Source organism: Equus caballus, chromosome 7 (assembly GCF_041296265.1).
Source record: "Equus caballus isolate H_3958 breed thoroughbred chromosome 7, TB-T2T, whole genome shotgun sequence".
In the NCBI taxonomy this organism is placed as follows: Eukaryota; Metazoa; Chordata; class Mammalia; order Perissodactyla; family Equidae; genus Equus; species Equus caballus.
The window spans coordinates 99,535,335-99,549,877 of NC_091690.1; the positions used below are offsets into that span (position 1 = coordinate 99,535,335).

Below are 14,543 nucleotides of genomic sequence, written 5' to 3' on the forward strand. Positions count from 1 at the left end.
AGGCCCAGAGTCATGCAACAACATGGCAGACCACTGGAAGGGGACAGAACATAGAGCAGCCGGAGACAGAGCAAGGAGGGTGGGAAAGAGCCAGAGCAGGGCCTTGTGGACAGCACGAAGACCCACACCTCCCAAAGCAGGCCATCTCGTCTTTTCAACAGGAGGGACTACTGGAAAAATCTTCCTGAGATTAAGTAAAAATCCATTTCCCCATGAAACAGAGCCACTGAGGCAAGTGAGGAAAGGGACAAAAGAGTGGGCTCGAGCCTCCCACACAAGACCCATGGGAGAACCAGGGATCCCTCACAGTCAGCAACACCAGGTGACTCTTCTGTATGTCATAGCTCTAGAGACATAAGTCTTCCTATGAAGAATGTGGTTGAGGGCCGACAGCCAGGGTGAGCATTATTACACCGAGAGGTGAGAAGAAAAGCAAAATCTGATTCTTCCAAGCCAGCACAGAGAACCTGAGGATGCTTAGCATTCTTCCTGAGGAGGAAGAAGACTAACCTCAGAGATGGGAGTGGGCGGAATAAGGGGGAATCAAAAGGGAAGGGGAATGTAGGGTATGTGGGGCAGGGAGCCAGGCTGAGTATTAATACAAGAAACTTAGGGCTGTCTAAATCCACTTTGATCTTCTATGAAAACACACTAGCCATAGCTCACAGCTGCTGTCTACACTTCTGTCTTCCCTTGACTTTCTCATCTCAAAACCCCACATCCCAGGGCTGAGGCTATCTGGCTGCTTTGTCAGAATTAGAAAACAGCCCCCTCCTTGGGGGAAATGGAAAAGGGTGATTCTAGCCCCACAGCCCCTGAGCTGTGCACAATAGTGAGCGGGGGCCCCAAACCTTCCCAAAGGTCACACCATCTCCTCTTTCTTATGTCCTTAGTTTCAACAATAGTTAGTAAGCACCTACTGCATGTAGGGTACTGTGAGATATATAAAGTGAAGTGTTAAATGAAGAAGAGAGCCCCCCCACCAAATATATATATATATATATATATATTGAGGGGAGAGAATGGGTAAGAAAGGGCATTCCTGAGAGCACGGATAGGTTCCTGGGAGAATCATTTATCCCAGCACTCCACTTCGGACCATTGTCTGGTCTCAGACAAATATTAGCATAACCATCAGCCTCTCTGCACTGTAATTATTCTTGGGCTGGCTTACTCTGGCCCCCTGCCAAACGGGAACACTCACAGATCTGCATATGAATTTGGGGTAGGGGATTTTTCACAGACTCCTCCTAAATGTCCACTCAGTGTTTGCAGCCAAGCAGGCTGCTCTGCTGAGGTCTTTCCCTCCACTCTCACTGCCACCTCCTTGGGACATGGATGGTTTACCAAGGCATCTATTTCATTCAGTCCTTCACTCCACCATTGAGCAACACGTACTGAGCATCTAATAAGTGCCAGGCCCTGTGCCGGAAAATGATGGTGAACAAGGCAGCCATGGTTTCTGCCCCAAGTGAACTTGGTCTAGAGGGGACAATAGACATTTATTTCACCAGTAATTACAAATCTGAAAATTACAAAAATGGACATTAAGAATGCAGTGGGAGCTTTCCCAGAGAGTAGGACCAAATACTATGTCCACCTGTGCGTGAATCTCAACAGTAGAAACCTTGGAGTCCCCTTTGGAGAGTTCTTGAATCTTTACCTTGTTGATAGTACTCTCAGCAAAGTCTCTGTCCCTACACACCCAACTTCCAAAGAGGAGTCCTAATCTCTCCTTGTCACTTTATCCTTCCTTTAAATTTGCTACCCACACCTAGTGGGTTCCAAAGCAGTCAGGACCAGCCCTGGCCCAGTCCTCCTCTCCTCAGGCACTTCTCTCTAGAAAGTTTAGAGCCCACTGGGGGAGGATAGAGTCGGGGGTTGCATTGTAGTGAAGTTCTAAAGCTTAACTAATCTTGGAAAACACTTCCCCCAAAGGCCATACCCCAGATGCTCTGGGACTGCCAAGTGCTCTTGACTACTCATATACTTAGCCTCCTGCAGCACTCAGAGAAATGCCCCAACCACAGGTTACATTTGATGTTGAAGAATCCACATCCTGTTTTATTTTCATAGTTTTGTTTATAACCAAACATGAAAAAGATCAAGTACTCTCCAGCCTGCTTCTGCGCTAGAAGTTCCATCTACAACATCATTACATTTCTTTAGTCTATTTCAAAAAAGCCAGTGCCTGCCATAAAATTAAGTAAATCTGGTGCTCCCCTCATTGTGATTTTCCATTTTGCATGTGCCAAGGCAACACTGCCTTCTTCTGTCACCAGAATAAAAGTGGCAAACTTGAACTTCAAACCCACGAGCTTATTAAAAATCTTATTTGTAAAAATTCATTCTCTCGTAGTTGAGCAATAAACTTGAAAACACGCAGATGCACTGTCAAGTAGGTTAGATAATGACATTAAATATGAACGAGCACATCATTTCATGGGTGCAAGATAAGTTTATAAAATATAAATGCTCTGACAGTAAGAAAACATACTGCTATATTCAATTATATCATCTGCTCAAAATACAATTGCTTCTATGTTTGGTAAATAGATTAAATCCAGGCCACATTCCTGTGTTCACCTGAGTTTCTGGTCACTCCCTTTTCTCTAAATACTTGCGTTCTTTGTTTCTGCATGTTCTTAAGTGTCATCATTTATTGCTATAGGCGTGATGGCTATATTTAACTAATAATGACAGTGGTTGTCATTAGATTTTAACTCAGTAACACTAGTCTGACATATCATTTGAAGTATGTCTTCAATTTAAATCTGATTAAAATCACAAACATTCCATCTATTGTGCCAATCAAAATGTCACCCTTTCCCTCAACTTTTCTATGAACTTTCCTGAGATGAGTTACGGCAGCTTAAAGTTAAGGCTAGCCTTGGGTCATAAACATATTTTTAAATATGACTCTTGGAATAGAGCAGAGCAAGGCCACTTGGGGTTCCTTTTATAAAAGGACTTGATTGTGACTTACACCTCAGAAAAAAATTTCAAGGCGAAAAGCACGATATAGCGAGAGTTCAAAGGCTCTCATTCAGTTTCCCATATCTTGCATTACACACAAGTGCTTGGCAGGCATTTTAATTTGGGTGTATGTATTTTAAGCTCTCCGACCCAGCAAATACTTTGGTATTGTGACAGCCTGTATGAAAAGCTGGTGGAAATCCAAGGCTGCAGACACCTCTTATATATGCCAGGCTTCCACATGCGTCATCTTATTTACTCCTCAGAGCAACGCTAGGAGGTAGACTATTAGGCTCCATTTGTGGATGAGGAAACTGAGGTTCAGAAAGGTTGAGTGACTTGCCCAGGTTCACACTACAGTTTGCTTCCCTTGCGGTGATGACAGTAGAGACTAATGTGTCTACATTTTCTTTCTACTTTCTACAACATATGTCTGAAAGCTGCGAAAACAAACGGTTGGAAAGGCAAACCCCTCTGACCCAGTACCTGCAGAATGTACAGGGAACAAGCAGGGTAGGCAGACAACCGCCTAAAAGATTTGACGTAAAGGTCTCTGAGAATGCCTGCTTCACTTTCAAAACTCCTTCCTCTTGTTCCCAGACTTCATCTGCTTTTATGATACCACCCTTTGTATTTCCTCTGTAACACTTCCTCTGTCAGTAACGCCTTATTTAGCTCTTTAGACATTTATTGTCTGTCGCTCCTCCCATCTCGCTAGAACCTAAGCTTCAGGAGACCACTGTCCTGTCCACACCATCTCCTTATGGCCTGGAGCCAACATGGAACATCATGGGGACCCAAAAAATCTTAGTTGAGGAAATGAGTGAATGAATGGATGGTCTCTCTTCCACTATTCCTCTGCCTCCTCAGACAGGGAGCCATAATTTTTCATTACCTCTCACACACTCTCTCACCTCTGGTCCGGGAGATTCTCTCTGTCCACCTTTACCCATGTAGTAAACAACTCGAGGTGAGAAAGACAATATTTACAGCCCTTCTGAGTTCATATCCCAGTGAGATTAAAATTTATCAGATTTATTTGCAGCTGTGACAGAAACACCTTATCCAAACACTTACAGTCAGATGTGACGCCGTAAATAGAAATTTTTGGATTTCGAAATAGTGAATATGGTGCATATACCCTCATGGTGCGTGTATCATACATCATGTAACATGACCAGCAAGGTCTAGGGTAGCAGCCCATAATCAAACACATTAATTATTTTTCAACAAAACAATGGATGAGTTATACTACATAAGGTTCTGCTACCAAATGAGTTATGAAAAAATTGTAACTGTCTGCAATGTTGGATTTTGGAACTACATATAAGAGATCACGGACCTGTGGCACTGACTCAGGGGTTGTAAGGAGTGATATAATACACTGAAAACACGGAGCTGAGAGAACGACATGTAGAAAGCATTCAAATTATCAGGACAGTTACAGGCTTGCAGGCATCTTTAGCAAACAAGTGTAGCCTCTGTGTACATACATAATTGAACAATTCATGAATATGTCAAGCATTTAGATGTTTCTCAATGATCTGGTATTGACAATACAAGGAGATGATGCCATATGCATGCTTTAGATTTTCCTGTTGGCTAAGGACATTTTCTGGGTGGTCCATCTCGTGTAATTGTCTTCAGATCCATAACTATTTACACAGCAAGGATACTCTGCAAGCTTATTTACAGTCTTAAAACTTTTGGAATAAGGAAATACATAAAATATACGCCTATAGTTTTACCCTCACTTGTAGAAATAGATAAAAGAATCATGTGCTCAGAAGAAAGTGAGTTTTTTTCTCTACATATGTCATTCTCTTACTTTTGAGTATAAGCACCTAAGTGAGAGAGAAGACGGACTTACAAATAATCTTGCCTAATACGCATACCATTCAAACAGCATGACAACAGGGAGTTTGGAAGAGCCCATCCTAACTCCTGCTATAGCTGCCAGAATTAAGCAATGGTCACCCTAGAGGTGAGCATCCTGAGGCCCAGGATTAGATTCAGCAGAACCAAAGCACCCACTGGTGTAGGCAGCTCTGTAGCGTTGTCTTGAGATCCCGCAGCAAGCATAGTAAAGTGTTATATGATGGGGGTAGGGGGTCACTTCTTCCAACTGGTGCTTTTAACACAACCATTTAAAAATCAACTAATTCAGGAGACAAAGAATGGAAAAGAATATAATGCATGAATCCAAGTTCATTAAACTAATGCATTTTTTGAAAAACAAAATATGACAGAACATTTCATTATTGATGCAGATATGAAGAAAAGTGTTATGCTGCTATTTAGAATGTGCCTTGTGTGTCGTGGAATTGAAATATTTCCAAATCATCAATAATTAAAATGATGAGAATCCACCATTTCACTGACATTTACTTCTACATGAAAAGATGGCCTATTTTAAACATGCTCACACATATTCTTGTCAATCACAAGCTGTCACAGCAAATTACTTCATTTTGTAGATCACATGGCAGTTAGCAGAAAATCTCCAGGTTTAAATTTAGATCTTAGGTGTAGTATCAAGAACTCTTCATGGATTTTTTTCTGTGACTACATCTTCACAATACAGCATATAAAAGATGTAAAATCTTATTCATAATACTTGGTTTCACTTCTGGTTAACAAAGCTCTGGACTGAAATACATCATTGTAAATGACAACTCTGAAAGCCAAACAATAGAATAGGATATATGGGAAAGAAGGGAAATAAAAAATTTTTAAAAATTTTAAGGCAATCAGAACTCCATATGGAATGGATCTTGAACCTAATGAATCAGGTCCAAACAGTTTCTTCCCTCATCGTTAAGACATTTAAGCAACTGCAGGGCATGAACCATTTCTTGTGCTAGGTTTGCATTGCCTACAGCTTCCAGCAGTTATAAAGGAGCTGAACTCTTACAAACCTCATGAATGTGATGTAAGAATTTTTACTCTGCCACTATTAAGCAGAAGATTCAGGAAACTGTGAATAAAACCTAAATTGTGTGCCCATGAATCTGAAAACTTTTTAAAAATGCCTTTTCAAATAATTCATTAACTACATCTTCACAATTCTAGCAGAATCATTAATAAATTTCAGAATCTTCAAATGCCAGAATTATAAGACGTAGTAAGGTTAATTTTTTCATAACTCATTTGGTAGCAGGACATTATTTAGTATAACTAATCCATTGTTTTGTTGAAAAATAATTAATGTATTTGATTATGGGCTGCTACCCCAGACCTTGCTGGGCTTGTTACACAGTGATGATACACGCACCATGAGGGTATATGCACCATATTCACTTTTTTGAAATCCAAAAATTTCTATTTATGGAATCACATCTGACCTTCATCAACAGTCTTTATAAAAAAATTTCTGTTTTCCCCATATACAATTGATCTTTCTGCTTAAGCATTCAACTTCACAATGTAAGAATTATTCTAACATTGCATTTCAACAGGGAATGCTTCATGTCACTCTTGACCTTGGCCTGACCTCTATATGAAAGCTTTGTGTTTTGAGGTATGTGATGAATAGCTCTCTGGCTTTCTATTAAATCCAGTGCCACTGGTTGTCAACAGTGACGCTCAAAAGGGGTAGTAAAGTCATTAAGAATCAGCGATGTCCTGCAGGTCTTCTACCACCTTACTAAATCTGGAAATAGCTCTAAGGCAATTTTCACTATCTACACTGCTTTTCCAAAGAATAAGAAAACAATGAAGTATGGAAATATATTTGCCAAAATACACATAGACTTATTTGGCCTTCCTGTGCCAGAAATAAAGCAAACGTTCCTTTGGGGACCCACTGGGTTTACACTGTTGAAAACTGTTCTCAGTTTGAAGGACTGATGTATAATTTATTGACCCAGTTTAAGCTCCTCAAAGACCAGCACTTCTGTCCCTCTGTCAAGACTACACACATAAGAGATACTTAATAAATATTTGTTGGTTTAAATTTGGATTGAACTGAACTGAACTGGGTTTGAAATCAGAGATGAAAGAATAACAATAAAAAAGAAATCAGACTGAGCCCCTTTTCTCATGTGTCTCTGGTCTGGCCCAGTACCTGGCACAGAGTAGGCTCTCAACGAATGTTTGCTGAATGAATGAAAATCAGTGTATGGAAATAATGACCAGTTCCTGACTCTAACGCCTGGTGGTTGGTTATATATAAAATATTCATGCTCATTTAGAAAGATACAACAGTAACACCCAATTTACCTTCTTACCTTTAGAATGTTCAATTTTCCACCTTCTGAGAATGCCTCCTTACTCTAAATTTATCTACCATCTGCAGAGGTTCTCATACATGTTTTATTTTTATGGTACACTCACGACAAGAAGTTGGCAAAGTATTGGTTAACTATAAAACACATGCAAAAAAGGTAATTTTAACCTGATTTCAAAAATTATATGTGAATATGTGGGTGATACATAGATATATATGAAATCTCCCGCTACTCCTCTCAACTTATCTAAATCAAGTTAAAGATTACCATATGTATACACATACAGAGACTATTTATTTACATTTATATTCTAACGTTCTGAAAGAAGCCAAACAGTCTTCAGGCTTACAGGCTCATCTGTGAGCTTAACTTAGACAAGAGGCTTTTTCTCCATTTCACTTATCCTAAGCCTTTTTAATGGACATGTGATATGCTAGTCTGTGTCCAAGCTCACCTACAATTTCTTTTCTCAAAAGACAAGGCACATCTGCCACCTGCTCTATTCCGTGTCCCAGCAACAACTGTCGAGCAGCATAAAGATTGATTATCAGTCAAAAACCATTGCACAACACCAGATTTTGGTGGGTTAAGCTTGCTGATCCAGCAAGAGATGGTGTGAAATTTTCAGGAGTGTGTGCCAACATTTTGGCGCTAAAAGAACAGCAGTGCATGTCACAGTGAAATACAGCCAAAGATATGCAGACAAAGCAGAGAAGTTTTTGTTCCGGGCTTGGCTTCAAAAAGGATAAAAGAGAAAACAAAAAGTAGGAGGAAATTAGTTTGTACATTTAAAAACCATCCACCAAGCTTAGTCATGTGTGTAACACTGTTATTTTGGGCATACATGTCCAGGAGATTTTCTAGGGAGCTTTTAGCTATAAATAATTTTTATATAGCTCCTCTACAATACCATTATCATATGAAAGGCAAGTATTTCTTATTAATAAAAATAATCAAGGATCTTAAGGAACAACTTATTACATATATATCCGAATATAAAAAGTCACAGAAATATTTACCCACAAAGGCTCATGCTTTTATACAAACTGATAATTCAATGAATACACAACAGATCATGCAAGGAATATAAAATATTTTAAAGCAAGATTTGAAACCTCTTTGGGTCTACACCATTGTATAGGTAATTTTTTACTGAGTATGGTAGCAACAAGTTTCTTAACAAGGACAAAATTACCTAAACTTTGTATGGAATTCAAGAAAACATTTCTTTCCTGATGATCAAGTATTATCAAAGAGAGAGAAATCCTAGTACCATTTTATATAATAACGTTGACAGAGGAAGAGTTTTCATCACCTCATCTGTAACGAACTCCAGAATTACTTTTCCTGTACGTATGAACTACTACCTAGACTCGCCTTTGGTTCACCAGCTTCATAGCAGCTGCAGAAGAAAATACTCCCAATAAGGTACAAAAGCCCCGGGGAGCCCAGCAGCTAGGCACACTGAGCCTGGATGGCAGAGTTCTTCTGTCACTTAGATGTGGTCACCACATACAGCACTTGCTAACAGACTTCGGGTGTCACATGCTTGGCATAATATTCTTAGATAATGGTACGTTCATTTTCTCTTAAAATGTATTCTTTCCCACTAAAGAAAGAAAATGTTTGTTTTTTTATTTTAAAAAATCTCCACATTTCTGAAATGTTGGAAGCAATAGACTTTTAAAAAAAGACTACCTGCAAAAATATCTAACATATATATATTTATATTTTGTATACATAATTAGTATTCTGTATATATGAAAATATATACATACATTTCAAGTTAAAAAAATATGTTCATTACTGGCCACATTTTCATAATTATGTCAATGCCATCTGAAAAAACCCTAAAGTGTAAATGAATAAATGATACTTGAAACTTTGAACTATTTTCTGAGAGAACAAGCCTAATAAGTTATGTCTGTTGAGTGTCACAGAAACTAAACAGTAAATTCAATAATCTCTGATTTAATTTATTATATTTTCACCATTTAACCTCCTGCAGGCTCCCTAATGTCTATTCAGATCTATATTAAATTAAGCACCAATGCTAATGAAGGGCAATAAACGTAGCTGTCAGTGGATTTTTCTTTCATTAAGCACATTATCCTCTTACTGAGCTGTAAATGTGTAAACATTAGTTTTGTTAAACCATGCAAAAAAGACAGGATGAAAATTATTTTTCAGTTGCACCCCTTAAGCAATTTACTGTGTGTGGGGGGAGGGTATTTTTTTTCTTTTTTACCTTTAATTTTTTTGAATGGATCTAAAAACGGCTCTCCCGTTGAAACATACACGTCGGCTTCATGGGGAATGTCTTCAGGTCTGAGGGCTTCAGAGCCGTCTGCCAAGAACACTCGTCTTGCGGCCATGTTCAGATGCAGCTTCTCCGTGCACATCTCCAGCAACTGGAAAAACCAAGAGGGAAGAGAAGGGATTTACAACAAAGAAAGTAACACATTTCCACGAAACAAAAGGTGCTAACGATCAAAATAGAAAACCACTGTCACTTGCCAACCTAAGCAACTCAAGTAACTCCACCAATAGAGTTATTTTCTAGCAGCTGAAAACAGGTAAATAAAAGGTAAATCACCACACTGAGAAAATCTAATGATTGTCTGATTTTAGTCCTTAAATGTTCTGTCAATTTAATAACTCTACAAGATAAAAGCCATTGTATCTGTTTGATCAAATATACGACTTATATATTGATAGGAAAGGAATGAAATGCCTGTGAGATTTATGTATATATAAGCAATTTACAGATTCAGACTACTAAAAAGAACATGTTAACACAATAAATGTCATCTTTCTCATTTTTTATATTATAAAGAGAATAAGCACTGAAAACTTGAACACCAGTTACCAAGGTGATGGTTGGTGCAGTAACTTTGGCACAGACTGCTCTAGATCCATTTCTGTAAGCTGTTACTCTAATCACTCTGGGTGGAGGTTTGTGTCTTTGACATAATCTATGGCAATTCTGGGCTGGCTGAAATTTTAAAGAAGAGAACTCTGCAACTCTGAAGAAAAACACACAGAAAAATTGGTTCATGTTAGTTAGCAAAAACATTTAAATAAATATTGTCCTGGATATATTTTACAGATATAAGCCCTAACGATTGTTCCTAAGTATTCCTCAAAAACCGCTTTTTATAGGATAAGATTGTCCATATCTACTTAAATATTTTTAAAAAATTAATACGGGATAAGTTTGCCAAAACTGTTCATGTAAAACACATATCTCAGAATAAATCATTTTCATCATTTCACTTATAAAACATCACAACACAATTTTTTAAATTATATATACATATATATATAAATGCTATGTTCTGATAGAAAGCAAAAAATAGCAATATGGTCTTAACACCATGAAAGAGTAAATGGCTAAGATTTTCCCTGAAATTTTCATGTTTATCAAAGTTCTTTGATTTTTAAAAAAGATTTGAAATTCAACTAGATTATAACTCAATTTTTTATTCTAAAGTTAATGATAATTCCTTTCATTTAAAATTGTTTGGGGGCAGCACGAGAAGACTTCTCAGATTTGTCTTCAGTCAAAACCAGTTTCGTGCCTTATGATTTTCTCTGCAAAGGTACATGGTAAATGACTAATGTGACAATTTCTTACCTGGGAGCTCTGACCAACCCTCCTCACCTCAAGGCCACAGGAGCAAAGCAAACACGTTAAAGTAAAAATTTTAGGTGAACTAAAATCACAATATATCCACCTAGTCAAACATATGAAAATAATGGGATATCAGTTTCTTTTGTTTTTACCAACATTTTCTTCTATGCACAAACTCTCAGGTCAACGGTTTAGATAACAATCTTGATATGAAAACATATACATAAAATGGTTTTATAATAAGTTCATTTCAATTTGATTTTGTTTAGAAATATTGGTTAAATATCAAAAGTACATATTTCTGTTTTTAAACACATATCCAGTACGCAAAGGTATTTCAGGGTCTAGCCGTCTCTGCTTCAAACCTGTTTCTCAGAGTTTCAGATTATCCCAGTTGAAGTGTAGCTCATGTTTTCCATGTAATTAACAACATTCTACTCAGGTGCTTTCAAAGAAAACAAATAAACAAACCAAAAACAGAAATAAAACCCCAGAGATGTGTTACAGTTGAATTGAATCTTTGTAAATTCTGCTCAAAGGAATGGGCTTCAACCGCTGGTTGGAAAGAACAGAGAGGAGCTCTGATTACCTCAGTTGACCCGCCGGAGCACTGGCAGGTCTGTTTCTCTTGGATGCTGACATGAAACAAGAATTGTCTCTACTGTTTGATTTGCAGCTATGTGGGTCCGTCACTTCATCATGGCTGTGCCCTGACGCTGTTTGATGTGTGGAGCAATCTTGGCAGCCTGACCCTTCTGATACTGCCGCTGGATGCACACATCTGTTGGGGCCAAACTGAGGCTGCAAAAAATCTTCAGTACTTTTCATAACTGCTTTTGCCTGGGATGACATACACCCCCTGAAAGAAGCGATGCATGAAAGAATACAGTGAACTGTTTTGCAATCACTTATCAATAACTGCCACATAATAATGAGTTGTGTGCTATGTGCTAGACAAAATACTACACACTCAGCCATTATTTTATTTAATCCTTACAACATCCCTGGGAAGTGGGTACTAGGTTTATCCCCATTTTACAGATTTAAGAAATTGTGGCTCAGAGAGGCTAATTAGCTTGCCCAAGCTCACATAATCGGTAAATTGACAGGGTGGGAAATGTAACCCAAGCCTGTCCTAAAATAAAACCCACGCTAACAACCATGAAGCTTAATTGCTTTACTTACTGAAAGAAGAAAGCTTGTGTAATGCTTGAAACAATGTAAGTAAAATTTTTAAGTTTTTAGATTCATTTATCAAACACTAGCATTCTGCTAAGTATTAGGAAACAGAAAAGTTAAAGAGATTAAAGTATTAACTTTAAATGCAAAAAGAATTCCTTGGAGCGGAGCTCAGTGTGGGCTGGAATAAAGCTGGTGAAGGCTTCACAGCAGACCGAGGGCGAGGGTGAGTAACCACGCAGTTTGCTCAGGACTGTCCTGGCTTTGGCGCTGAGCTACACATTCCGAGAACCCCCTCAGTCTCAGGCAAACTGGGACAGTTGGTCACCCTACCTGGAACTCAAGCTACAGGAGTAGTATTGCGATTGTCAACAAAAATATCTGGAACACAAGGATTTAGTTAGGAATGCTTTATATCACAAACCAGGGAGATGCAGCGCAGCCTTTGGAACAAATCAAAAGTATGCTCCGGGGAGGGCAGACCTCACAGAGGCAAAACCCTGTAGACCACAGGCGTTGTTTGGAGAGCCCTCAGATTCTTTGGTTCCCTTGTAGACACCGGTGGTCTAAAATCAGCTCTATCAGCCTTCTGGCCGTCCCTCAGGAAGGAACACTCAGTTTCAGGTACAAGCTGCATGTTTTCTGAGAACAGAGTACTGACTGCACCTCGGACCTGGCACAGCTGCTGGACTCCAGGTCCCAGTTAGCCACAAAGTGTCCATTTTGGCGTTCTCTTTTAGGGGTCGTCTGTCTTTTGTTTTAATTCCATAAGATGAACTATGATGTTTGAACAGGGGACGGACGATCTGTAAAGACCATGTTAGGAAGACAGACTGCGTACAGAGTTTGCTGGTATAATAAAACGAAAGGCTCATCATATTTGAGAATATCGAGCTGTGTGACGATCAGGCTTAGAGGACAGTCAGCTTCCAAATCGGCCTCTTTCCAGTTTCCCAGTCCTCAATAGCTCTTATCCATCCATGATATAACCTCCTCACCCACCCAACTGAAAAATAAAGTAGGCTTAGTGAGGAAAGCTCAGCACAGACAGGCCCTCCTCCAAATTTTTCTCATCCACAAATGTCATTGTAGCCGCAATTATTTCTTCTGGCCTGCCCTCTACATGTTCACAAATGTGCAAAATGGTTGATTACTTCCTCTGAAAGAATGAAAGGTAGTCACAGGGAGAATGGATGTGTAACCGAGAGTTGACACGGTCACTGGTGCTAAAACACTGAGATCCAAGCAGGCATATTTTGTTTTTGTTGTTGTTGTCATCACATGTTTCTACCCAAGTCTGCCCTGGCCTGCGCACAGCACCCAGGAGAGGAGTGGCCTCCCCTACCCTCTGAGGATCCACCCAGCTTCAAAACTGTGGCAAACAGCATCTATCATTGGGCTTTAGCTCCGGCAGAGGTAGGAACTCCCTTCAGACCACCTGAACTTCTCAGATTATTTTTTTAATTGAGGTCATATTGGCTTATAACAGTGTATAAATTTCAGGTGTACATTATTATATTTCAGTTTCTGTATAGACTGCATCGTGGTTACTACCAATAATCTAGTTTGTATCCATCACCACACACACGTGCCCCTTTATCCCTTTCACCTACCCTCCACCCGCTTCCCCTCGGTAACCACTGATCTCTTCTCCTTATCTATATGTTTGTTTATCTTCCACATATGAGTGAAATCATATGGTATTTGTCTCTCTGACTTATTTCACTTAGCATTATACCCTCAAGGTACATCCATGTTATCACAAAAGTTACAATTTTATCTTTTTTATGGCTGAGTCATATTCCACACCACATCTTCTTTATCCATTCATCCATCGATGGGCACTTAGGTTGCTTCGACATCTTGGCTACTGTGAATAATGCTGCAATGAACATAGGGGTGCACAAATCTCTTTGAATTGTTGATTTCATGTTCTTTGAATAAGTACCTAGTAGTGGGATAGCTGGATTATATGGTATTTCTATTTTTAATTTTTTGAGAACTCTCCATACTGTTTTCCACACTGGCTGTACCAGTTTGCATTCCCACCAGCAGTGTATGAGGGTTCCTTTTCTCCATATCCTCTCCAACACTTATTATCTCTTCTCTTGTTAATTATAGCCATCCTCATGGGTGTGAGGTGATATTTCATTGTAGTTTTGATTTGAATTTCCCTAATAATTAGTGATGTTGAACATCTTCTCATGTGCCTGTTGGGCATCTGTATATCTTTTTTGGAAAAATGTCTGTTCATATCCTCTGCCTGTTTTTTTTGATCAGGTTGTTTTTTTGTTGTTGTTGTTGTTGAGTTGTATGAGTTCTTTATATATTTTGGAAATTAGCCCCTAGTCAGATATATGATTTGCAAATATTTTCTCCCAGTTCGTGGGTTGTCTTTTTAATTTGTTGATGATTTCCTTTGCCGTGTAGAATCTTTTTAGTCTGATGTAGTTCCACTTATTTTTCTTTTGTTTCCGTTGCCTGAGTAGACATGGTATTTGAAAAGATTCTGCTAAGACCAATGT

General features: G+C 38.9%; 1 protein-coding gene across 5 annotated transcripts in view; it reads right to left on the bottom strand.

Annotated features, from left to right (window-relative positions):
- Nucleotides 1–14,543, bottom strand: part of DCDC1 (doublecortin domain containing 1) — a 444,094-nt gene that overhangs the window by 393,185 nt on the left and 36,366 nt on the right. For 3 of the 5 annotated variants that reach the window (XM_070274958.1, XM_023646546.2, XM_070274957.1), the window contains exons 4-6: nt 11,429–11,698; nt 10,075–10,231; nt 9,454–9,616 (exon numbers count right to left, since the gene is read on the bottom strand). In XM_070274958.1, the coding sequence (XP_070131059.1) occupies nt 9,454–9,616; nt 10,075–10,231; nt 11,429–11,691 (583 nt within the window). In that variant the 5' untranslated portion in view covers nt 11,692–11,698. The remainder of the gene's footprint in view (nt 1–9,453; nt 9,617–10,074; nt 10,232–11,428; nt 11,699–14,543) is intronic. The other 2 variants (XM_023646549.2, XM_070274959.1) reach the window with 2 other exon arrangements.